This window comes from Pongo abelii, chromosome 11, assembly GCF_028885655.2.
Source record: "Pongo abelii isolate AG06213 chromosome 11, NHGRI_mPonAbe1-v2.0_pri, whole genome shotgun sequence".
Classification (NCBI taxonomy): domain Eukaryota; kingdom Metazoa; phylum Chordata; class Mammalia; order Primates; family Hominidae; genus Pongo; species Pongo abelii.
This window is the reverse complement of record NC_071996.2, coordinates 89,688,677-89,712,741: the sequence shown is the minus strand read 5'-3', so window position 1 is coordinate 89,712,741 and position 24,065 is coordinate 89,688,677. Positions and strand designations below refer to the sequence as shown.

Genomic DNA, 24,065 nt, shown 5'->3' with positions numbered 1-24,065 from the left:
CCTCCCTCTCACATGGGGCAATATGCCACAAAATATACCTTAAGGAGGATACTTAATTCTCCAATTTAATATTTTCAAAATATTACCCCCATCACACACTCTTAAGAGATGAAGCAAACATATGGGATAGTCACCTGACTATAAAAATGTTTTTAAAGTCATAACAGACAGATATCAAAACAAATGTCTTACAAATAGACTGAAGTTCTGTCTAGCAATCTGTGCTTTCACTTTTTAACTTCTGTGAAAGCATAAACACCATTATTTTTACCATTCCCCAAAATGGAATTTATGAACCTATATTCCATTGATATAATGACTATTGTGTCTTAAACATGTGACCCTTTGAAAATGTTTACCACTTATACATGGAGCAAGTAAACAAGTATCACTATCTAGCTATAACTAAAACACAACAGCTTTAACAATTTTTGCTGTTTGTTTTTAAAAATTCTATAACTTTATTTTATATGTACACACATATATATAAGGAGAGAGAAAAAAATTGATGGTTGAATAAAATGTCTTCACTCTGAAGCCCAACTCATCATATTATATAGCAAATATGGATTGTCATTAATTTACTGAGTTTTTAAAATTATACATATCAATATGTAAAATAATTTAATCCAATTTATAATTTCTTTTGCCCTTGATATGTGAGTTTTTTTCTAATGTTATAATGTATTTCTTTAACATCTAGTACCATTAAATTGATTCTAAAGTTGGGAGTATGGTAGTATGAATGTGAGTTGTTAATAGTCAGAATAGGAGAGTAAAAATAAAATTTAGTAAATTAAAACCTTAGACCTTAGACCTAAGATTTTAAGGGTTGGATGATGTTTATCCAGGTGTCTCACCTGTGAAAGCTGCCATTACCATCATCTTCTTTCATCTTTTGCCTTTGCCATTTTCTGAGAACTCTCCTGCTGTTGACATAATCTAGTTATGATTTCTGCCCATGATAAAATAGGACAAATATGCTCTATCTTTGGCCACCAAGGCAAAGGTCACTGGGCCTCCAAGTAGTGCTGTCTCCTGCTTTTAATTTCCTACAGAGATTCTATTAATATGGCTTCTTTTTTCAGTAATTATGACTCAAAATGTTGACCCGTACTGTATTACAGTTTTCCCCCTAAAACGTGGTAAACAAACCTCAGAGACAATTCAAATTATTGGAGGTACAAATATTGCATGCCTTGAAACTCTTATTCCTTAGTATACAGCTTTGTAAGTTTCATGTACCCACAGTCAATGGATTCTGTGCCACCATTCAGGATGTACCACCATCCATCATTCTGGCTGTACCATCCCCAACACCCACCCCTACCCAAAGATGCAAGTAAAAAATGTTCCCTCACTTGGAAGACCATTTCCCCTCCAACACGCACACACACACACACACACACACACAGAGAGAGAGAGAGAGAGAGAGAGAGAGAGGCAGAGAGAAATGACTTAAGTATCTGGTTTCCTCCCAAGTAGCTGGGACTACAGCCGGCGCCACTACGGGTGATGCACTTCCTAGGGTTTAGAACTCCTGTCTTCTACATCTTTCCCCCAGAGACTCAGTCACTCTATGCACATAGTGAGCCATCAGAAAACGTTCGTGGAATATTGTGGAACGTCAAAAATCACTCTGGGCTCTGTAACCTCGGCTTTCTGTTAAAGATGATGAATCATCACAGTATAATTTCAGCATCCAGAGCCCAGACGGCAATCGGGTTTGCAACTGTCCTAACAAGTAGATTTCACCATCTCTGCCCGGAGGAAGCAGAAGGAACGCAAGAAAATTGACAGCTATGCCTTCGGCCGCCAGCTTCCAAGTCTGCCAGATGATTATTAAAAACACACCTCAGTCAAGGGCGTCGCTTCAAAATGCAGTGGAGCCTGGGGCGAGTTGCGGAATCCACGCCATCCCGCACCTTTGTCGCCCGCTCTTCTTCGGCGCAGGGCACACCGGGACACCCGGAGCCCAACCACCGTCACCAAGGCAACCAGCCTGCACGCCGTTGTCTTGGAGACCGGCTGGCGCCTCAGTGAGCCGAGCAGAGGGGCCGCCTCCGCCCGCACCCAGCATGCTTCGCCGAGGCTATAAGGCCTCTGAAAGGCGAAGACACTTGAGCGAGAGGCTCAGCTGGCACCAAGACCAGGCGCTGAGTAGCAGCATCTACCTCCTACGAGAGATGGGCCCCACTGGCTTCCTGCTGAGGGAGGAGGAGCCGGAATACATGGATTTCCGAGTAACTACCGCCTCTACCGCCCCCAATTCGCCACCATCCCCGCCCACCAGGTTCCCCCACTGGCATACCCAATGTGCGTAGCCACCAACACAATCTCTGCGGATACTTGCTGCCTCACTCCCGAAAGCGCCTTCCCACGAGTGTTCCAGACTCTAAAATATGTGAAATTACAGAAGGAAATAGTATTTATTAGAAGTTTCTTTTTTGGAGGTTAAGACTTCAAACTGCAACTCTTGTGAAAGATGATGGCTCTTGATCTTTAGGCTTGAAAATGTCAAAGGCTTTATATGAATATCTGGTTCGCATTACATGTGTTCTTGGATCTGTTGTTAGTGGTCCTTAGTCCTGTAAATCAAACGAAATGAAAATTCTACAATCTGCTAGCATACTGTAAATATTTTCTGAATAAATAAATAGGTTTCCCTTTACTCTTTGCTCACTCTGAAACTATATGAAGGCCCTATTACAGGATGGTTTAAATGGCAATACCTTGGAAAGATATTAATGAATAAAAATTCAAGTTTACTGAAAGACCACAGATATTTCATAATTGCATATCCCATCCTTAACCACTCAAAAATTAGCCACTGCACTACCTCCTAGGAGTTGACTTATAAAATTTTACGTTAGTGCCATGAAGTTTAAGAGTTGAATGCAATTTACTAGTCTGTGCTTATTTAAAGCATCTTTTTTTTACTTTGTTGCTTCAATACTTATTGTATTTAATTGTTTTAGCCAAACTAGTCTTGGTGAATAAATTTTGTCCTCTTGAATAAAATTAAATAAATTCACCGACTGAAATGCACCAAACAAAAATCCAAAATGAGCTACCTTACAAAAGGTGCTTAGCTTCACCCCAAAGTAGAATTTCCTTACAGTGAGGAATTTATGGGTTGATTTTTGCTTTTTTTCTTCTTTGACTTTGGGAATTAGATTTATTTTCACCTGCCTAAGAGCAGGTCACTTTAAAACCATCCTAATTTGTTAATTTGCTAACAAAGATAAATAATGAAATGAAAAATCAGCCTAGAGACTAGTATTAAGAGTTAAGATTCTCCGGTAGAATCTATTCAACCTTTTTGAATCACCTAAACTAAATTACCTCTTCAAATCTCTTTTATTAACTCAGTTTTGCTGTAACTCTCAAATTTTACTGGTCTTTTTAAGTATGCGTTTTTCTTTTAAAGGTTTTTCTAGGAAATCCTCATGTTTGTAACTGTTCCACATTTCTGAAAGGAGGGGAACTTTGTAAGCATATCTGCTGGTAAGTGACTTTTCAATGAAGATCTTCCATGAAGGAACATCTTGGTGTGTTAAATATTTTGCCTTTTTCATGGTTTCAATAACAACACAATTAAAGAAATTTGGTGTTTGGGGAATATAAAGTTAAAATGGTCATAGCTTACCAATAATTTTTCAGTATTTCATTTTATTCTGAAAATTGAATAACATTTAAATTGAGAACCATTTTATAATGTTAATGCTTTTAAATAGAAAAAATCAATTTTAGATTCTCATGTACAAATGTGAAATCTAACTATAAAATGGGGGAAAAATCCTGATCCCATCACTGCTGATAATTATATGGTTCATTTGAGATATTGCTGTGCTTCCACAAATTGTGTTTCCAAAATCACGTTTTCTTGAATATCAAATGTTCCATTTTCTACATGTATACACAGGTTGAAAGTGTTCACCTTTTCCGTATTGGCCTATGGCAGTCAAGTTTCAAAATATTTTCCTTTTCAGTTAACATTTGACTATGAATCACTTTAAATTTTCATGTATTTTTATAAATAGTTCAGGTTATTTATTTTTTATAAAAAGTTCAGGTTTCTTACATGCATGTATTGCATAGTGGTGAAGTCTGGACTTTTAGTGTACTAATCACCACAATAGTGAACATCGTACCCAATAAGTGATTTTTCAGCCTTTACTCCCTTCCCACCCTCCCAGTTTTTGTAGTCTCTGATGTCTTATTTCACTCTATGTGTCCATGTGACCCATTGTTTAGCTTTCACTTACAACTGAGAACATGCAGTATTTGACTTTCTATTTCTGAATTATTTAACTTAGGATATTGGCCTCCAGTTCCATCCATGCTGCTACAAAAACATGAGTTCATTAATTTTTATGGTTGAGTTCTATTACATTATATATATATATGTTTATACACACATTTTATTAATGTGGTATATTTTTATGCCCACCATTATGGATAGTTAGGTTGATTCCGTATCTTTGCTGTTGTGAATAGTGCTGTGATAAACATATGAGTTCAGCTATCTTTTGATGTAATGATTTCTTGCCCTGTAGCCATATACCCAGGAATAGGATTGCTGGGTCATGGTAGTTCTATTTTTAGTTTTTTGAGAAATTGCCATATTGTTTTTCATAAAGGTTGAACTAATTTACATTCCTAGCAACAGTATATAAGCATTCCCCTTTCTCCAGGTCCTTATCAACATCTGTTGTTTTTTGACTTTTTAATAATAGTCATTATGACATGTATAAAATGATATCTCATTGTGGAATCATCACTTCTCTGATGATTAGTGATGTTGAGCATTTTATTATGTTTGTCGGCCACTTGTATATCTTCTTTTGAAAAATGTCTGTTCATGTCCTTTGCCCACTTTTTAATGAGGTTATTAGGTTTTTTCTTGTTGAGTTGTTTCAGTTCCTTATAGATTCAGGATGTTAGCTCTTTGTCAAATACGTAGTTTGCAAATATTTCTTACCATTCTTTAGGTTGTCTGTTTACTCTGTTGATTGTTCACTTGCTGTGCAGAAGCTTTATAGTTTAATTAAGTCTATTAAACTATTTTTCTTTTTGTTGCGTTTTCTTATGAAGACTTGATCATAAATTCTTTGCCCAGGCCAATGTCCGGAAGAGTTTCCTAGTTTTTCTTCAAGAGATTTTGTAGTTTAAGGTCTCACATTTAGGTCTTTAATCCATCTCGAGTTAATTTTTGTATATGGTGAAAGTTATGAATCCACTTTTATTCTTCTGCATATGGCTGCAATTTTCCCAGCACAATTTATTGAATAGGATGTCATTTCCCCAGTGTATAATTTTGTTGACTTTAACTATAAATCTTTCAAGATAGAAGTAGAACTCTATTGAAGATGATGTCTATTAAATCTGAAATTTTTCATCTAGTGTCAGAATCTATTTGTAGGGTAATTGACCTCTAGAAATGAAAAAAAAGTTCCTTAAGTTTAAGTACAAATCAACTCATTTTGTTTTGCCTACCTATACTCATACTAACAAATTATTAATATTATTTTAATGTATTTGATAGTTAACATGAAAAAATAAGAAATTAAGAAAAGATTATGACTGACTTTCACATTTCTAGTGCTTTTCTTTAGAAGTAAAAAATGTTATATAATTATTTCTAATGTTTTTACTAACTTTTCTGCTCTTTTATTTTGATCACTTTTTATTAAGCATCTGGTAACACAAGTTATTTACTCTAGTTGACATAAAAATAAAATATAGTCCTTTCACAACTTACAATTTGGTATTATGATTATATTTAAAATAGTTTTTTTTCCATTTTCATTTTATGTCAGGGGAAGGGTATTCTCTTTTGATTATTATATAACTCATGTTATACAATATTGTAACCACTAAGTAAATGGAAATATAATCAAAGTGTTTCATATACTAAAGTATATTTAGTATCTTTGAATAATAATTTAATAGGCATTTCCCACATTTTTAAAAAAGTCGCATTCCATTTTAATTGGTAAAATTAAAAAAAAAATTTTTCTATCATGCGTTAGAGAGGTATATGTAGGAAAACAGCCATTTGGTACAGTATCCAGAAAATTACTCCCTTTCCAGAGAAGTTTAAAGGCAGTACCATAAAAACCTAAATCCCCTCATTATCCTTTCCCTTTGAATAATTGTATGTCGTAAGAAATACATGGACTCTCTCTGACAAATCTGTTGACACCAGATGTCATTTGTTTTCATTAATCATACTTTTTTCACATATACTTATTTTAAAACATAAGTTTAACAACTATTATAACAGAAAATTGATGATTTTTAAGTTTATTCATAACACTTTCCGTAATATAAATCTTATAATTTGATTTCTATTCTAAATATTTTTAAATGTCTTTTGAGTTTATGTCAAAAATAAATGTCTCAATTTTTTTTCTACTTGTGAATGTTAGGGTCTTGTTGAAAAAATTCAAGCTTCCAAGGAACCATGAATGTAAGTTTTGGGGTTTGGGTTTTTTGTTTTATTTTTTTATTTTACTAATTTGAAGTTAACAAATATAAGAATTTTTTATTTAACATTTTCTAAATTTAGATGGTTACTTTTCTAGGGAATCTGGTAACTATCAGTAGCTCAGCTTGTTAAACTTAAGACACTTGGAACATTTTTCATCTTTAAAAAAATGTAACTTTATATGTCATTTTCAAACTCTTAGGCACTTAATAAAAACGGGTATGAAACAATGGCCAGTTATTAAGTAGAAAAACATTTACGTATTCTAAGAAAAGGTTACAGTGGTTTCTGTGTCTAAAATTATTTTAATTGTGAGAAAAATAGCGAATGTGATTTTTTTAGATCCCAGAAATAGACTGTTGGCATGGCACATTATTTTATTCAAAAATGTTTGCTGAATGAAATTGTTTTGCTAAACAAAAGCAGAGTAAAATGTAGTTTTTAAGTGAGTACTTAAATTGAGTTTAGAGTCAGTTATATATTTATATAAGTTTAAATTCCAGAGTTCTCAAAAATAAGAAAGAAAGAAAAATAATTGCAATACAGGTCACTTAAATTTGTACATCTTATAATAAAGATACTGTCATTGTGAAAGGGTTAACTGCAGTTAAGGAATTGTTTGACCAATACTAGACCCATCTAACAACTGCATTTTTAAAAGTATTAATAAATGTTTCTGATATTCATGAATAATTAAAGTGATAATTAGTTTTAAATTTTTTTCTATTCAAAAATAATTGGTTTTATTTAGGCAAGTTTATTTCCCCCTAGCTATTATAGAATTACAATCACAGTAGACATATTTTAAAAATTATACCAGATAATAAATTAACATTAGTGTTTCACAGGGATTTTTCTTTTTTCACTCTACATATTTTTTTAGAAATGTCTCCCATTTTCCATGTCTCCAGCTGTTAACTCTGTATCAGTGATTCCCAATCTTACCAGCAGACCAATATTTCCAGTTGCTTTCTGGGCAGCTCAATTTGGAGGTCCCATGGGCATCTTAAATACTAATTTCTCCATCTGTGCTCCCCTCTTAGCTTCCCTACCTCACATACTGGCTTTCCTTTTTATTTTCTCTTCAAAGCTATAAACCTTGATATTCTCTCTGATTTTTTTCTCTCTCGTCCTCTTCTGCCATATATCTACCCATACCACAAATCCTGCTTGTTTTACATCCTACATATTTCTCAAGTGTTTCTATTTCTCCATACTCATTCTTACCTTTGTTCCACTTTCCTCAGCCCTTAGTACCATTCTGTGTAGCCTCCTTGTTTCCAGTGCCTGAACTTTGCACTTTGTCTTTCACTCTCTAGATAGACAGATTCTTTCTAAAATGTCAGCCTCTTCTTAAGCCTCTCTCTCAGTCCCTTCATGCCTGATGACTAGGTTGTATGGCTTTATACATATTGTTTTCTTTTTGACTTCTCCATTGTATTCACTGAAGTTAAATGTTGACCATCTCTCCAAAGTCTTATTCTCTACACTATTCTTCCATATCATTTTCACAAGCTTCAATACTGAGGCTGTCCAATAGAAATATAACATACGTATGTAATTTTCTAGTAGCCATATTACAAGAAGTAAAAAGAAACAGGGAAGTAACTTTAATATGTATTTTAACTTAACCCGGTACATCAAAATATTATTGTGTCAACATGTAATCAATATAAAAGTTATGAACTATTTTACTTTTTTTGTACTAAGTCTTCAAAATCTGGCGTGTTTGTTATACTTACAGTAGATCTCAACTCTGACACTATATTTTCAATGGAAATATTTGATCTGTATATAGACTTCCTCAAACTTTTTAGTTGAAAAATAGATTCACATATCCAAATTGTTACATACTTATACATTTTTCTGTAACTATAGATTATCAGCTTTAAGTTAAAAACTAAATTTTTTATTTAATAAAATTTAAAATTTGTTTTGTCAGTCACACTCATCAAATTTCAAGTACACAATAGCTACCTGTGGCTAATGGCTACCATATTCAACAGTGCAGTTCTACCCAATTAAATTCAACAAATATTTATTGTACCACATATTAGCCAGGAGCTCTGCTAGGTGCTTTTTATAAATTGAATCGTATGTATTGCTAGTATATGAATGTCTTTTATCTGCAAACACAGCAATTTTGTATTGATCAATTTAATATATTACATTGTATTATTATTCTTTGCACTTATCGAAGACAGCAACCATTCAGTCTACAGTAGGGAATTTTTTAATGTTTCAAATTAATCCTATATAATTTGAAAGTTTATACTTCCTTCTGAAATAAAGATTTTTTGTGTCTTTTGTCTTTAAAAGAAATTTCAATTAGTAAGCATTGAGAAAATCCCATGTGCACAATGTAATACTAGAGACTGTAATAATATTCAAAGAAAGTCTTGGTGATCTTAGAATTTATCATTTAAATTAAAGCTAGAATAAACATACATGAAAAATAAAGAAAACTATAAATAATTACTCATTAGGATTGTGTATAGTATTTAAATAAGTGTGGAGGGAATGTTACTTGTAATGGAAGAGGTATGTTTTGAACATCATTCAGAGATTCTTTTCTAAAAGGAATCTGGAAGCAATTATCTACATTCCAGTGTTGCATACAAGAAACATGAGACTCTTTTCAAAGACTGACAAAAATGATTATATGGGAATATTATTATGAAAAATGTTAATTTTTGAACACTGAACATTCTTTTTTTCATAAACATTTTCCCAACAAAAGCTAGGTTTACCACCTGATAGTTCCTTTTAAATACAATAACTAGTGAATACTATCTTCTTTTTGGAATTAAATAATTATGAATAAAATTAAAACCTCATTAAAGGAAATTTTTCTAAATTCTCACCAGAAAGATGTAAACTTTTTATTTTCTATTTTCCTTTTATGATTTTATATATATCATAAAACAGCCTAATAGCCTGTCAGAATTCTGTGTTCTGCTTTTCTCACACTGTTACCTTATATTTTCATACTATATAATCTCTGTAATGAAAGTCATCAAAGGCTAGCTAATATTTCACTAAATATGGTATATTATAAGCAATTTAACATTCTTCCACTATTAGGCATTTATTTCTAACTGCTTGTTATATTCTTTGTACGTGAAGCTTTTTGTTCTTTTCAAATATTTCCTTAGCCTAAAGTCTTATTGTGTTTTGGAGTAGAAGTGTTAATATTTTTATGTCTCCCCCCATGTATTGCCAAATATGTTTTCAGAATACTTTTGCTGATTTACAGTGATTTCAGCAATATGTCAATTTCTTTAAGTTTTATATGTTTTTTGGATTCATGTTTTTGGCACATTTTAACTATAGTACTTAAGCATACAAAGAAAGATAACAGCATATTTAAGAAATATGAAAATAAAGACACATAGAAATATTTTGCCATGTTAGTAATATTTCTATAATTTTGGAAAGAAAGCCACACAAAGCAGGAAAAAACCAGATACAAGGTTCAAAGTAATTTATCCATGCCTGGTAAATTAAATAAGAAAATCGTTTCTATTCTCTGGTATATTTATTTAACATTCCTTTATGGAAGATCTAAAATGCCTTCAAATAACTTTTTTAAATACAAAAGAAATAACATAAGGCAAACAAATCGTAACATTTATCAGTGTTTATTCAGTCAGTTTTAGTGGCTGTGCTTTATTCTTATTTTAACTCATTTGCCTTTGATGCAAATAAAATTGAACATCTTCCACTGCCTTGTTTACTATTTGTGTTTTATGTGAATTGTATTTTGGGTATTTATTAGGATAAAACTGCAAACATTTCTTAATTATTATAAGCATTACTTTTTTCAAATGTTTTTCTAATCTGCTATAAGTTTTTTCTCTATGGCTTTATTAAATTTTGTTATACATAGGAGTTTTTGTGTTATTAAATCGGATCATCTGTTATTTTCATATTTATTGTTTCAACCCTTTAAAAATTGTCTTTCTTCCATAGTATCAATAGTCCTTTGGAGTTTTTTCTGCTCATTTTATTATTTTTGTTCTTTATTATATAATAGCACCAGTGTGTAGTTGTTTTGGTATAAGTTGGAGGTTGGTATTTGGTTTGAGTTAATTTTCTCCATATTGCCACCCAGTTATCTCAGTAACAGTTATTGGATAATCCTTCTTTTCCTCTTTGTTTAACAATGTTTATTATTTAGAGCATCTCATATATTACTACATTTATTACTTGTACAACACATTGTGATGTCAGTCCAGGTTAGCTGTCTTGCTCTTCTCTTTCAAAATATTCCTGCATAGTCTTATACATTAATTTTTCCAAATTCACTTTAGAAGAGTTTGTTTCTTCCTTTTATTTTCCAATTCACATTTTACCACACAGAACAGTTTGTGGCCAGCTTCTTTTATGAAATTTTATTCTTCAGTATTTCTGCTGCCCCAGTGCATCTTTATTCCCCAAAGCACAATATTTTGTTCTTTATTTTTCTCTCCATTTTAGAGAGCAGATGTTGCTGTGTTGCTGTGTCTTTGTGACAAATAGCCTTTCTTCCCCAAAGTAATGGTTAATTAATGTATGATGCCCTCCCACAGTCCACTTGCCATACCACCTCAGACAGGGAACCGCAATTTCTGTATTGAAATGTAACTGTAATGTTTTCAGTATTTTGGTGTTTAGTTAGGGGATCTTTCCAGAAAAACAGAGTGTTTCATTATCTTTGAAATGATTTTTAATTCATATATATTAAAAAGATACATAAAATGACTAGAAGGCAGGGGACCAATAACAACTAGCATTTAAATTATGACATGTTCAGGAGTAGGAGATGGAAGGGGGAAGCAGCAAAGGGATGGGCCAAGGAATGAAGAATCTAGGATTCCCTGATCAAAACTATAGGCACTTAGAACATCATTCCTTTAAGGATTACAGGATGGAGAAAATTCAGAATTCAAAAAATGCACATGCCAGTGGTGCAAGCAATATAGTAACTAATAGATTGTCCTGAGAAACACTGACCAAATCTGTTGAAGATAAGACTAATGAGACACTCTTTTGTAGGTACACAAAACAGAAACAGAAAATAGGCACAATTAATTAAGTCTTGCTCTTCCATTATTATTTAATTCACTTATTCATCTAACAAATAATTACAGTAGTTACTCAGATATCAGTTTCCTCCCCATGTATTCATGTCCCATTTATTTTAATATTCTTATATGTTGACAAAATATTTGTTTATGGACAAGTGAACAGATCGAAGTATAAGACATGATTGTAACACCAATCCAAGGATGAACACTATCATATTCAAGTGCACTGTTTGCATTGACTCTTTTTTAGTTACAAGAAAAAATAATAATTTTTAAATTTTTTTAAATGACTCTTTTCTGACATTTTGGCTCTGAAAAAAATGTAAATAAGTGGTCAATGTCAGTGTGATACTTCAATCAAAACTGTCTCTCTGATATTTGAAAGAAAATTCTAACTTTCAGCATAAGTTGTTATCTCTCTGTAGCTCCAATTTTGTGACTGAATTTTAATACTTTGGGATTTTTCACTAGCTGCTTTACAATTGGGTCTTGGAGAAAGAGAGATAAGTGACTTGCTTCGGGGGATACATCGAGTTCAAACTCCCCAACCAGGAACAAATGACGAAAATGAACATGTTGAAGAAGATGGGTACATTAAACAGAAGGAAATTGATTCGGAGGATATCTGCTCTATTTGTCAAGAGCTACTTTTAGAGAAAAAGCTTCCTGTCACCTTTTGCAGGTGATGTATTTTTAATTTGGATTCTTAAAACTAATTAAAAATTCTAAAACATATTTCTGATTTATTACCTTAGGAGACATGATAGGGAAAAAATAGACAACTTTACCTACCGCTAATTTATACTTAATTAACATTCTTTTATTTCCTAACACACACACACATATATATATTATATATATATAATATATAATAATATATTATATATATAATATCTATAATATTATATATAAATATATATAATAGAAATATATATATTATATATAACATATATGTTAGGAAACAACATATATATGTGCGTGTATATATATGTTATGAGCTAAATATATGCTCTTACTCTAAATCTTTCTGAGCTACACTACAAGTGTAAAAACTGAAACATAATTCCACAATTATTCCTCTTCCCACCTTAAGTAACAAGAGTAGAGTAATTCCTGTGTTTTTATTTTATACACATGAATAAATGCGATGGTTTATTATAGTTATAAAGACTTTTCTGAAAGTAAAGATGATTTTACTTTGAAATTACAAAAATTATTTTCAGTTTTTCAAAATTCTATCTTTAAACATAAATAATTCAATGTTCACATATGCACAAATCTTTATTGAGAGTCTATTGTTCATACCTTTCTTCACAGCACTACAAAGTTGGACTTGAAAAATTTGGACAGCCATTTTCCATTGCAATTTTTTTCTCCTGGTCATTCTTTTTTCTTCTGATAATTTAACAAAACTTTTGTCCACACTGTAGTTGTTCATGTTCATGTTCTGCTTCTATTGCATATTGTAAAATTATTAACTACTTTCCAAAATAGTATTTCTCTCAGCAGATATTTCTTTGGTACTACCATATATTGTGTGACTTCTGGAAAAGTATGGTGGCACCCCTGCTCTCAGTGAAGCATTTTATTAAAATAATAATTATTATTATTTTCCTTTGTGTTAAGCCTATATTCATTCTCACTTTACAAATGAAAATATTTTAATGATGCAAAATCTTTCACCATTTCATTGGAATAAAGGAAAATTTAAGTTTGGAATTCTGATGTATTAAAGATGATAGATTACGAGAATGAGTGAGTGTGTGTGTGTGTGTGTGTGTGTGTGTGTATGTAATCAAGCTATAGCTGAAAATCAGTTCAGAATCTATTTTTTTGTGGAATAAAGATGGTAGCACAGGAAATTTTATTTATATAAATATATATGTAATATATATATACAATGGATATATAAAACTGCTCTGTACAAATGGTAAACTTCAATTTTATCTCTCATAGGTTTGGCTGTGGCAACAGTATTCATATAAAATGCATGAAGATCTTAGCTAATTATCAGAGTACATCAAACACTTCCATGTTGAAATGTCCTCTGTGCAGGAAAGAGTTTGCACCATTAAAACTGATTTTGGAGGAATTCAAAAACTCTAGCAAACTTGTAACTGCAGCAGAGAAAGAGAGACTGGACAAACACCTTGGGATTCCCTGTAACAACTGCAAACAATTTCCAATTGAGGGGAAGTGTTATAAGTAAGTGTTATTCGTAAATTATAAGCATGTGTTCTTTTTTATTTTTTTACATCAGGAAACTTTGAGCATTAAAGTACCCGTTCTGTAGCCTCCCTCTTCCTGCATATACTGTTTGACTTGTGTGACGATTGCTTATTTAGGACTCACAGACTGACCTCTATCTCAGTCCAGTATCTCAGGAACTCCAATCATTTTATTTTCTTCTCCTGTGCAAGGGTATTGGTTTGAGCTCTGGTCTAGATTGGGTCTGAAGTAGCACCCCGTCCTAGAAGCTCTGGACACAGGATAGGTGGCTTTAGCCTAGATAAGTTTCCAAGCTCAGAGCCTTGCTGGATCTCTCACCCTCTGCAACTTTCTTTGAACTACCTTTGAAGTCATTGCCAAAAATTCTGAAGATTGGGCCAGAGGGACATTGACTAGATTGACTGAATATTTAATCCAGTCCCCCCTACTCCAAATTGCAATGAGTACAGGTTTTGTTTTCTTTCATATCTTATACTTCAACAACTACAAAAACATAGTAATTATTAGAGCAAACAATTTTCACTGTGAGTAACCCCCAAACTTTCCCACAATTCTCACGATAAAACATAAATTAATTGCTATGCCTAGGAAATTTGTATTTTCTTAATTAAAATTTTAAGTTAACAGTACATTAAGAAGAAAACATTATTTCAATCTTTGTCACATTTTTTTGAAATGTATCAGTTTATTGAATTACATTATGATGAGCCCAATTTAATTTACATATATATTAAAACTCTCTCATAAAACCATAAAACATTATCACATCCAACAGCAAATTATACCTTTCTCCTTTGAATTTAGTTTTGTTTTCTGTATGTGTTACACAAAAGAAAGTTGATTATTAACAAAAGTATTTACTGGAAAATGGCTGGCCTGAGAAGGCTCCTACAGAGGATTCTAACTTGGGGAGGAAGTACAGAATTTTTACAAACTTTTAATAAGAGGTATTCAGCTAGGTTCAGGAATGTTGGTTAAAGAGGATTCCAGGAAAAGGAAGGACTTGATCTTTGGTATTAGCAGCCATCGTATGGGCAATTTAAATTTTCTCAAGAGGGGTGGATAGGACCAGTCAGGGAGGGGCTAAGGTCACATGTGAAAGAGGGGACTGGGACATGTGGGGGAACAAGGACATGTGACGGCCACAGTGTAAAATTCTCAGTGCTTACAATCAATGTTCCCCAAATGGTTTACAGGCAGCTTTAGTACAAATATCGATTTTAGGTATGTTGTTGATGACAGTGCACTCCTGTCACTCAGAGCTTTCTGACTGCTCTTTCTGTCCTGGGGCATTATTCTTCTTACTAAGTAAACACGTGGCCCACTATCCTGCCCCCTGCCCACTAGGGACCCTACACTCTCCTTTGAGAATCTTTTCTTGTCTCATAACTTCTCCTCTACGGATCTGGCTAACAATTACTCATCTCTGTCTCCATTCTCTTTTACAAATTAAAGAATGCATTTTCAATATTTGTGACTCCATCCATCTTCCATTCCCTCGAGTACTGACATTTCAGTCATCAGTCTGAAAAACTATTTCCATTTCTTTTAGGAACACATTGAGTAGGAGACGACAAGATTAACTAGAAAGTTTCTTCATTCCTTCTTCATTAGAATTTCAGAATTTAACTACTTCATCTTTTAAGAAGTTAATTCCAAAATTACTAGATATATGTTAAAATACAGAGATGCTTAACTTTTTTTAGCCCAGCATACTTTGATGTATTGAATAAATGGCACCATTTGTCCAACCCATTGGTGTTAATTATTAAAATCTTCCCTGTATGTACAAAGAGTAATAATGAATAAATTAGCAGTTGCTTCTTTTAAGATGTCTGAGGGACATATTTTCTTAAATTTCTCATGGCAATAATCTTCTAAATATTTGATAACTTGAATAATAAGTTTACTTGACTACTGCTCAGAATATTTTCAGTTTGGTAAATTATGTTGCAAGTAATTTAAAATCCTCTACTTGTGACAAAATTTTTATAAACAATATAACCTTGAGATTGGGCTTTTATGGAAAGTGGGTTTTTTTTGACTTGTCAATAGTTTTTATTGAGATCTTTTATATGTTTACCTTTTTCCATTCTGTGGGGAAAAAATAATATAATTTTTATTTTCAAGAAGTATGCTGCCAACTCTAACTCTGGCATTCATGAAACAACTGGAAAGCAGCACTGGATAATCAAATGACAGAATATCTAATAGACTGTACATCCTGTAAGAATGTAGAGAAAGAGGTAAATTAAAGCTAAGGTAGTCTGAGAAGGCGTCATGGAAGGGGTATGTGGTGGACAAAATAATGGACTTCCTAAAACGTCCACATCCTTATGCCCAGATCTTGTATGTCATAGAGGAATTAAGATTGCAGATGAAATTAAGGTTTCTAATCACTGACCTTGAAATAAAGAGGTTATCTTGGATTGCTTGGATAAGCCTTGTGTAATCATACAGGTTCTTAAAAGTAGAAGAGGGAGGCAAGAAAGTCAGAGGGAAAAGTGACTGTGGAAGAAAGGCAGAGAGATGCTACGTTGTTTGTTTTGAAAATGGAGGAAAAGGGTCACAAGCTAATAAACGTAGGCAGTCTTTAGAACAGCAGTCCTCAAACATTTTGGCACCAGTGACCAGTTTTGTGGAAGACAATTTTTCCACAGGGGTTATTGGGGGATGGTTTCAGGATGAGACTGTTCCACCTCAGATCATCAGGCATTAGATTCTCATAAGGAGCACACAGCCTAGATCTCTCATGTGCGCAGTTCACAATAGGGTTCACACTCCTATGAGAATCTGATGCCACTGCTGATCTGACAGAAGGTGGAGATTTGCTCTCCCACAATTCACCTCCTGCTGTATGTCCCAGTTCTGAACAGGCCACAGATCAGGTCAGCACCTGGGGTTGGGGACCCCTGCTCTAGAAGATGGAAAGAGCAAGGAAATAGATTCTCCCCTAGAGCCCCCTAAAAGTAACACAGCCCTGCCAACCCCTTGGTTTTAGCACATTGAAACTCATCTCAGACTTCTATCCTGTGGAACTGTAAGATAATACATTTGTGCAGTTTAAGCTAAGTTTGTAGTAAATTTTTACAGCAGCAACAGGAAACTAATACACAGTGTGACTTGAGATGAACCTTGTCAGGTTTGGATTGTTCCCAGGAAGTTTCAGTCAGAATTTTTCACCCCAAACCATCACAATAATTGGATTTTTTTTTCCTTGCATGTTTTGATGTTTTGTATGTTTAGGTGTACCGAATGCATAGAATATCACTTATGCCAGGAATGTTTTGATAGCTGCTGCCATCTTTCCCACACATTTACATTTCGTGAGGTACAGTATCCATCTTGAATCTAATACAGTGTTTCTATTTGTCCTGTTGTAGAGCTAAGTCAGTGTAAGAATAAGAATACATAACACTGTGGAACAGAGCTGATTGGTTTTTAATACAAACCTAAAGCCATATTTTTAGGAGAACTCTTTTTCATAAGGATGCACAAAGCAACCGGTTCTTACACTGGTAATTTATAAAATCTAACACAATAAGAAACATCTGATGACATTATGAATAAATTTTTGGAACAGAAATTATAGCCATCAAACTTGAATATTAGTTTTTAAAAAGCTCTCAACATTACAAATTGGCTTATAACGTAAAACCAAAACATTTATGATTTTCTCTTAAATTTTCTTACATAAGCAATAATGAAACATGGAATTTTACTGGAATAATTTAAACTGTACACTTAAAAAGTATCTCCTGATGCTGAATAATAATACTACCTTCTACTTACCAGACAAGATAAAATAAAACATATACAATTATTGTTATTTTTTACCTTAAAAAGTAATGCCATTATAGTAGCTATGCAATACGAGACTCACTAATAATTTGTAAGTACTTTAACATGTTGAAAAATAATATATATGCTTAAAATATTGTGCATTATTCACATTATTGATATGCAACCAACTAATTTTCATCCACAAAATGAAAATATACATGACTTTGCAAAGTAACATCTACTTTTCACCTATTACAGAAAAGAAACCAAAAATGGAGATCACTAGAAAAAAGAGCAGATGAAGTTGTAAAATACATAGATACTAAAAATGAGATAGAAGAAAAGATGTCACATTTTCAAGAAAAGCAAGGGTGAGGTTCCCAGTAAATTTTATATTTCTTGTATGACAGAATCTTTGAATAACTTTTCAATTTGAATAAGTTTTATTTATTCCTTTATTTATTATTTAATTCTTATTAAGCACTTAGATACTAGGTGGCATTATACCATCCAATTGAAGAGCAGGGTTGTAGAGTCGGACTGCTTGAATCCAATCATAGTTCAACCACACACTGCCTATGTGACTTGTGGACTAGTTACTTCACTTCTATCTGCCACATTTTCCTCATCTTTAAAATGAGAATAATTGTTAAAACCAACCTTGTAGGAATTTTGTGAGTGTGAAATGAGTTAATACACACAATAAATATTCAAATAATGTTATCTATTATTTTTAATTTGACCAGAAACTATACTAGATATGAGGGATACAATAGTTTCCTCAGTAATCACATAATCATCGACGTAAATGTAAAATTGAAACTGACATCAGTTATGTTTAAATAAAAAAGATTCAAAGATATTTGAAATTTTCATTTTAAATAATTGGCCTTTGGGGGAAGAAAGTCTTTTTTGCTTCATTCCCCCTCTCTCTAACCTCTATTTCACCCTGTTGGAAGAAGAGTGCCGAGCAGATTGGTTATATTTCAGAACACTGATTAAGAACATTATTAGTGGAGAGGTCTCCAGACCTTTTGCAACAGTCCTGTTCAATTACAGAAAATTTAGGCTGGACGCCGTGGCTCACACCTGTAATCCTAGCACTTTGGGAGACCAAGGCAGGTGATCACCTGAGGTCAGGAGTTCGAGACCAGCCTGGCCAACATGGGGAAACCATGCCTCTACTAAAAAAAATACAAAAAAAAATTAGCAGGGTGTGGTGGCACATACCTGTAATCCCAGCTACTCGGGAGGCTGAGGCAGGAGAATTGCTTGAACCTGGAAGCCAGAGGTTGCAGTGAGCCGAAATGACAACACTGTACTCCAACCTAGGCGACAGAGTGAGATTCCATCCCCCCAAAAAAAAGAAAGAAAGAAAAAAGAAAATGTAGCATGTTGTATAATATTAAGAGATTGTGTACATTATAAAACACATAAAAAAGGGACAACTTTTTAAGGATGGGATAAAATAGAAAATAAAAATAATAATTTCAGTGAATCAACTAAACAAAAAATGTGCTTGTTCTCATTAAATATATATATATATTTATACATATACATATAATACACCTGTACCCCCATACACGTATACATGCACACGTATATGTAACTTTGTATCCAAACTTCAGTTGATGTATAGCCCATGCCCGTGGGTACTCCACACACATTAGAGACCAGAGCTCTTGTGGGGCATAAAATGAGCCTACACAAAGGCTTTGCAACTCCATTTTCCCTGCACAGGCATCATACTTCATCCTGTTAGAATGCTAAGTTGTATAACTAATGGTTGGACTTAGGAGATATTGGGGGACAGGGAGTTGAGAAGGAGAACATTAGGAGAAGAAGGACATTTTAGGCAGAGAAAATGGAATACATAAAAAGAGAATTTCAGGATAAGAAACAGTAGGTAACAACCTTAAAAGAGTACTAAAAATATACATTTTAATTGAAATTAGAGGACCCTGGTAAAAGCAATTTCTGTAATATGCTGAGGATATATCTGTAGAGTAATGAGAAGTACAAACTTTTCTGAAGAATATATTTGAACTTTGTTCTGAATGACTTTTGAATGATAGGAATACATCTGACCTTTTAACCAAACTTTTTTTTCTCTTAAAGATTTGTTGTATCTGTTTTACTAGTTGCAATGGCATCAAATAGCAGTTAATTCATAGTATATCATCTTAGTTATGTCAGTATTTTTGGTACAAAAAACAGAGCTGGTATTTTTAGAGTTACATTAACATAGTCTAACAATATTGAAGTGGTAAGAATATACCCCAAACAAAAACAAATTTCCTTATCTCTTATGATCTACCAATTTATCATAGTAGCCTGGAATATTTAATGTGGCTTACTATACACTTTACACAGAGTGAATACACTCCAATACACAGAGTGAATTGGGTTGTATTTTTCTAAACACTTGCCCAATTGTTGGCTCAGACTAAAATATTATAATTTGAGTATATGGTCTGCTTTTATTGACATTAAAGTGCAACTCAAACTCAAAAATTTTAGGTTAGCATTTTTATTTGATATGACTACTTAAAACTTTTTTTTTTGAGGTGAAGTCTCACTGTGTTGTCCAGGCTGGAGTACAGTGGCGTGATCTCGGCTCACTGCAGCCTCCACCTCCTGGGTCCAAGGGATACTCCTGCCACAGCCTCTTGAGTAGCTGGGATTACAGGCACCCACCACCATGCCCGGCTAACTTTTCTGTATTTTTATTAGAGATGGGGTTTTGCCATGTTGGCCAGGCTGGTCTCAAACTCCTGACCTCAGGTAATTCACCCATCTCCGTCTCCCAAAGTGCTGGGATTACAGGCGCGAGCCATCGCGCTCAGCCAAAAACTTTGTTCTTTATGAAGTTGGATCCATATTGTTCAGGATCAATAAAATAGATTTTTTAACTTTATAATGTATGAGATTTATTGTCTTCAGTTCAAGAAAACCTAGGGTTCGATTGCATTATTTATATAGAGGCTATTTACCTGTGCTATTGATCACTTCCTGATCTATAATAACATGTAAACACTCATGTCTCTGCTTATTCTCATTCAGCCAAGTTTACACACCAAAACACATTGTAAGATCACTGCCTCTCCAACTGATTACTAAGAATAGTAAGCTGCTTGCTCCAGGCTACCAGTGTCTACTTTGTTTGAAGGCATTTCATCTTGGTCAACATACAAGATTGCTACCATGTACTCACAAGGTAAAAGTCACATCATTTTAGTTTTGCTTTCCCTATAGGGTCAATTTTCACAAATGAAGTGACAATTTAAGTCTGTCCTTTTACTTTTGAGTTGTACTCTGTACAGAGGTGTTCACATTGCACAGCACATATAGAAAGAACTACCACAGAGACTATTGAGAAGGCAGCTTTCTCCCTGAGAATGTATTTATATTGATTAGTACTCATTTCTGTATATACTATCTAGGAAAGATAAAATGGTACTTTAAGTTAGATTCCTTTATCTACTTTAGTTATCTGTAAAAAGAAAAAAGGTTATAGAGTACTAATATTTTGCTATGTATTTTTATGATTCTTAAGATGAAACAGAAATGCTTAAGTTGACACAATTATTATTTCACACGAAGTCATTAGAATCAGCATAATACTACTTGATCACTATATAATTGATAAGCAACTGTATAGTGGTTGATAACCAACTTTTTTTCTGAAATGAAGTTGCTTCACTAAACAAACAGCTTCAGTAATAAAGCTTTAGAGTCATCCTTATTTAAAATGGCTAATTGTTTCATTTCCAAAAATTTAATTTGTTATTTTATATTTTACTGTTATCAGATCCATTTTCAACCCCAGTTGGTTATGACTTTTAAAATAATTTTCATTAGAAATAATTAGCAGTGAAATTAATAGCTTTAAGTAGAGAATTTTTAACAAAATTATGAATGCTATCCATAAAAGGCTTTGCATTTTAATATTGAAAATGGAAATCAGTCCCTACATAGTTATATTTAGTAGTTAACTTCTTCAAAATATTTTCATAAAACTTGATAAATAATTATTTTTCAATTTTGCTAAATATTTTTAATCATACAATTATAAAACTGGGGGAAATTTACTTGAATAATATTATAAACAAGATTGGTATAGTTCTGATTAGCTTATCTTTTTTTAAAGTTTCACAGGAAGTGTATTGACAATTGGTTATTCCACAAGTGCAATTCATGCCCTATTGATGGACAAGTTATATATAACCCTTTAACTTGGAAAAATTCAGCAGTGAATGGACAAGCACATCAGTCTGTTTCAAACAGAGACATCATTCATCTATCAAAGCAGAAAGAACCAGATCTTTTTATTCCTGGTACCGGATTAGTCTTAAAACAAAATAGACTTGGAATTTTACCTAGCATACCTCAGTGTAATTTTGATAAATTGAATACATCTCAAAGCCCAAAAGATGCCTATGAGAACATAACAATAGATAATCTATGCTCTATCAAATTAGATAATTCAAATTCAAGAAAATTAACCTATGAATATAAAATTAGCCAACATTTTCCCAGGTATCTTCAAGATTTATCCACTGTATCATTTGGGAAAATACCATCTCAAACACTTCTTCCTCCTGTTGTTCATAAGAATATTGTATGTCCCACTGCAATGGAAAGTCCATGCATCAGTGGAAAATACCACACTAGTCAAAGCCAGATGACCAAAGGCTGTAAATGTAATAACCACCACCTAAAGAAGACTCCTGGCACTAAAATAAGAGAGGACAACAAGAGATCAACTTTACTTCCAGAGGATTTCAATCATATTGTCAATTGGAGCACAGCTAAACTTAGTTTGTCTAAAAGGTATAATAACTGTATGGGGGAAATTACACGAAAATGTAGTCATCTATCAAGACAGCCTGTGTCTCACTCTGTAAATACAAAAAGTACTGAGCTGTCTTTAATAATAGAAGGAGTTCAATTGTGAAAAAGTTTACTATCTGAAAATATTTGAATGTTGAATATAAAAAAATGTTTTCTATAGAACATAAAAAGCACATATAGTCTTGACAAGTGTATATAAAATTCTCTGTTGGAATTTGCCTACTTACCTATAAACAGCTCACTACACTTAAAGGAAATGATTCTATTACTTGTACAACTTACAGCATTGGGTGTCTTCATGAGTATATTCAGGATGTTATAAATAATGAATAATTTTTAGAGACTTTATCTTATTTTACTCTGATTTTAGAAATGTTTTACTTAAATTAAGGAAATAGATTTTTCCTACTTTGAGTCACTGTTTTCACATATTTTTCATGGTAGCACATAACATGCAGGGATTACTCCCTGGCACTTCTGTACTTTTTGCATTTTTCTTGCACTAGTAATTACCACAAACCTATTAAAAAAAAAAAACCTTAAAAAACTCCATAAAGGAGTTTTCTTATACATAAAATGAAAATAAAATGAAATACTATCAGCTATGTCACATTTATAATGGTCTTAATGCTTTATTTTCAGGAAACTTATATAAGTACTACCAAATTTCTTGATACAATCACTATTATCGAAGGATCTGTTATTTAAAATCTGCTCTATTTTCAAAGTAACTATTGTTTCAAAGTGTTCATTTGAAAAAATGTAACCCTTACATTTTTTTTATTTTTAAATTATATGGCCCAGTTTCTTTTCAAATATTTTTAAAATTATTGATGCTATATTGATTTTTATTATCTGTCACAAGGAAAAAATATCACATGATATTTTTTATCATGGTAATAATGGAATACATAGGTCTATGAAACAAATATTGAAGATGTCAAGCAAAATTCTTTGAAAAGAGCATTTGCATTTAAATAAGTGATTAAATTGAGGTTAATCACAAACAGAAAGTAATAAAATGTAATTCAGAAACAGTAACAAAGTTAATTATAATATGAGCTGCATTTGAAAATTGAATGAAAGTTTGTCTTGCTTCTGACATACAGATGGATGGCCAAATATATTTGTCAGCAATTCAGAATTTTATTAGCCTATTTGTCTTGAAAGATAGAGTTAAGGAAACTGCAAAATAATTTTCCAATTAATAAAATATTATTTATGTTCCCGTAGATATTTCACTCTCCTTATTTATTTTTTAATCTTTTTCATGAACTTATATTTTAAGTACCAGGGAACATGTGCAGGATGTGCGGGTTTGTTACATAGGTAAACGTGTTGTGGTGGTTTGCTACACAGATCAACCTATCACCTAGGTATTAAGCCCAGCATCCATTAGCTATTCTTCCTGATGCTCTCCTTCCCTCTGCCCCCAAGACAAGCCCCAGTGTGTTGTTCCCCACCAGGTGTCCATGTCTTCTCATCATTCAGTTCTCACTTATAAATGAGAACATGCAGTGCTTGGTTTTCTGTTCCTGTGTTAATTTCCTGAGGATAATGGCTTCTGGCTCCATTCATGTCCCTGCAAAGGACATGATCTCATTCCTTTTTATGCTGCATAGTGTTCTATGGTGTAT

General features: G+C 32.9%; 1 protein-coding gene and 1 long non-coding RNA gene across 2 annotated transcripts in view; one reads left to right on the top strand and one right to left on the bottom strand.

Moving 5' to 3' along the window:
- LOC134759610 (uncharacterized) overlaps positions 1–2,027 on the bottom strand; it is a 135,999-nt gene extending 133,972 nt beyond the window's left edge. The window contains exon 1 of the long non-coding RNA XR_010136061.1: positions 1,855–2,027. This is a non-coding gene — a long non-coding RNA (uncharacterized LOC134759610). The remainder of the gene's footprint in view (positions 1–1,854) is intronic.
- Positions 1,590–23,660, top strand: ZSWIM2 (zinc finger SWIM-type containing 2). Its single transcript, XM_024243584.3, has 9 exons — positions 1,590–2,243; positions 3,431–3,507; positions 6,435–6,475; positions 12,034–12,244; positions 13,519–13,767; positions 17,038–17,122; positions 17,833–17,945; positions 20,638–20,791; positions 21,725–23,660. The coding sequence occupies exons 1-9, from the start codon at positions 1,803–1,805 to the stop codon at positions 22,529–22,531; spliced, it is 2,178 nt and encodes a 725-aa protein (XP_024099352.2). The 5' UTR covers positions 1,590–1,802; the 3' UTR covers positions 22,532–23,660.
- The last annotated feature ends 405 nt before the right edge of the window (positions 23,661–24,065 follow it).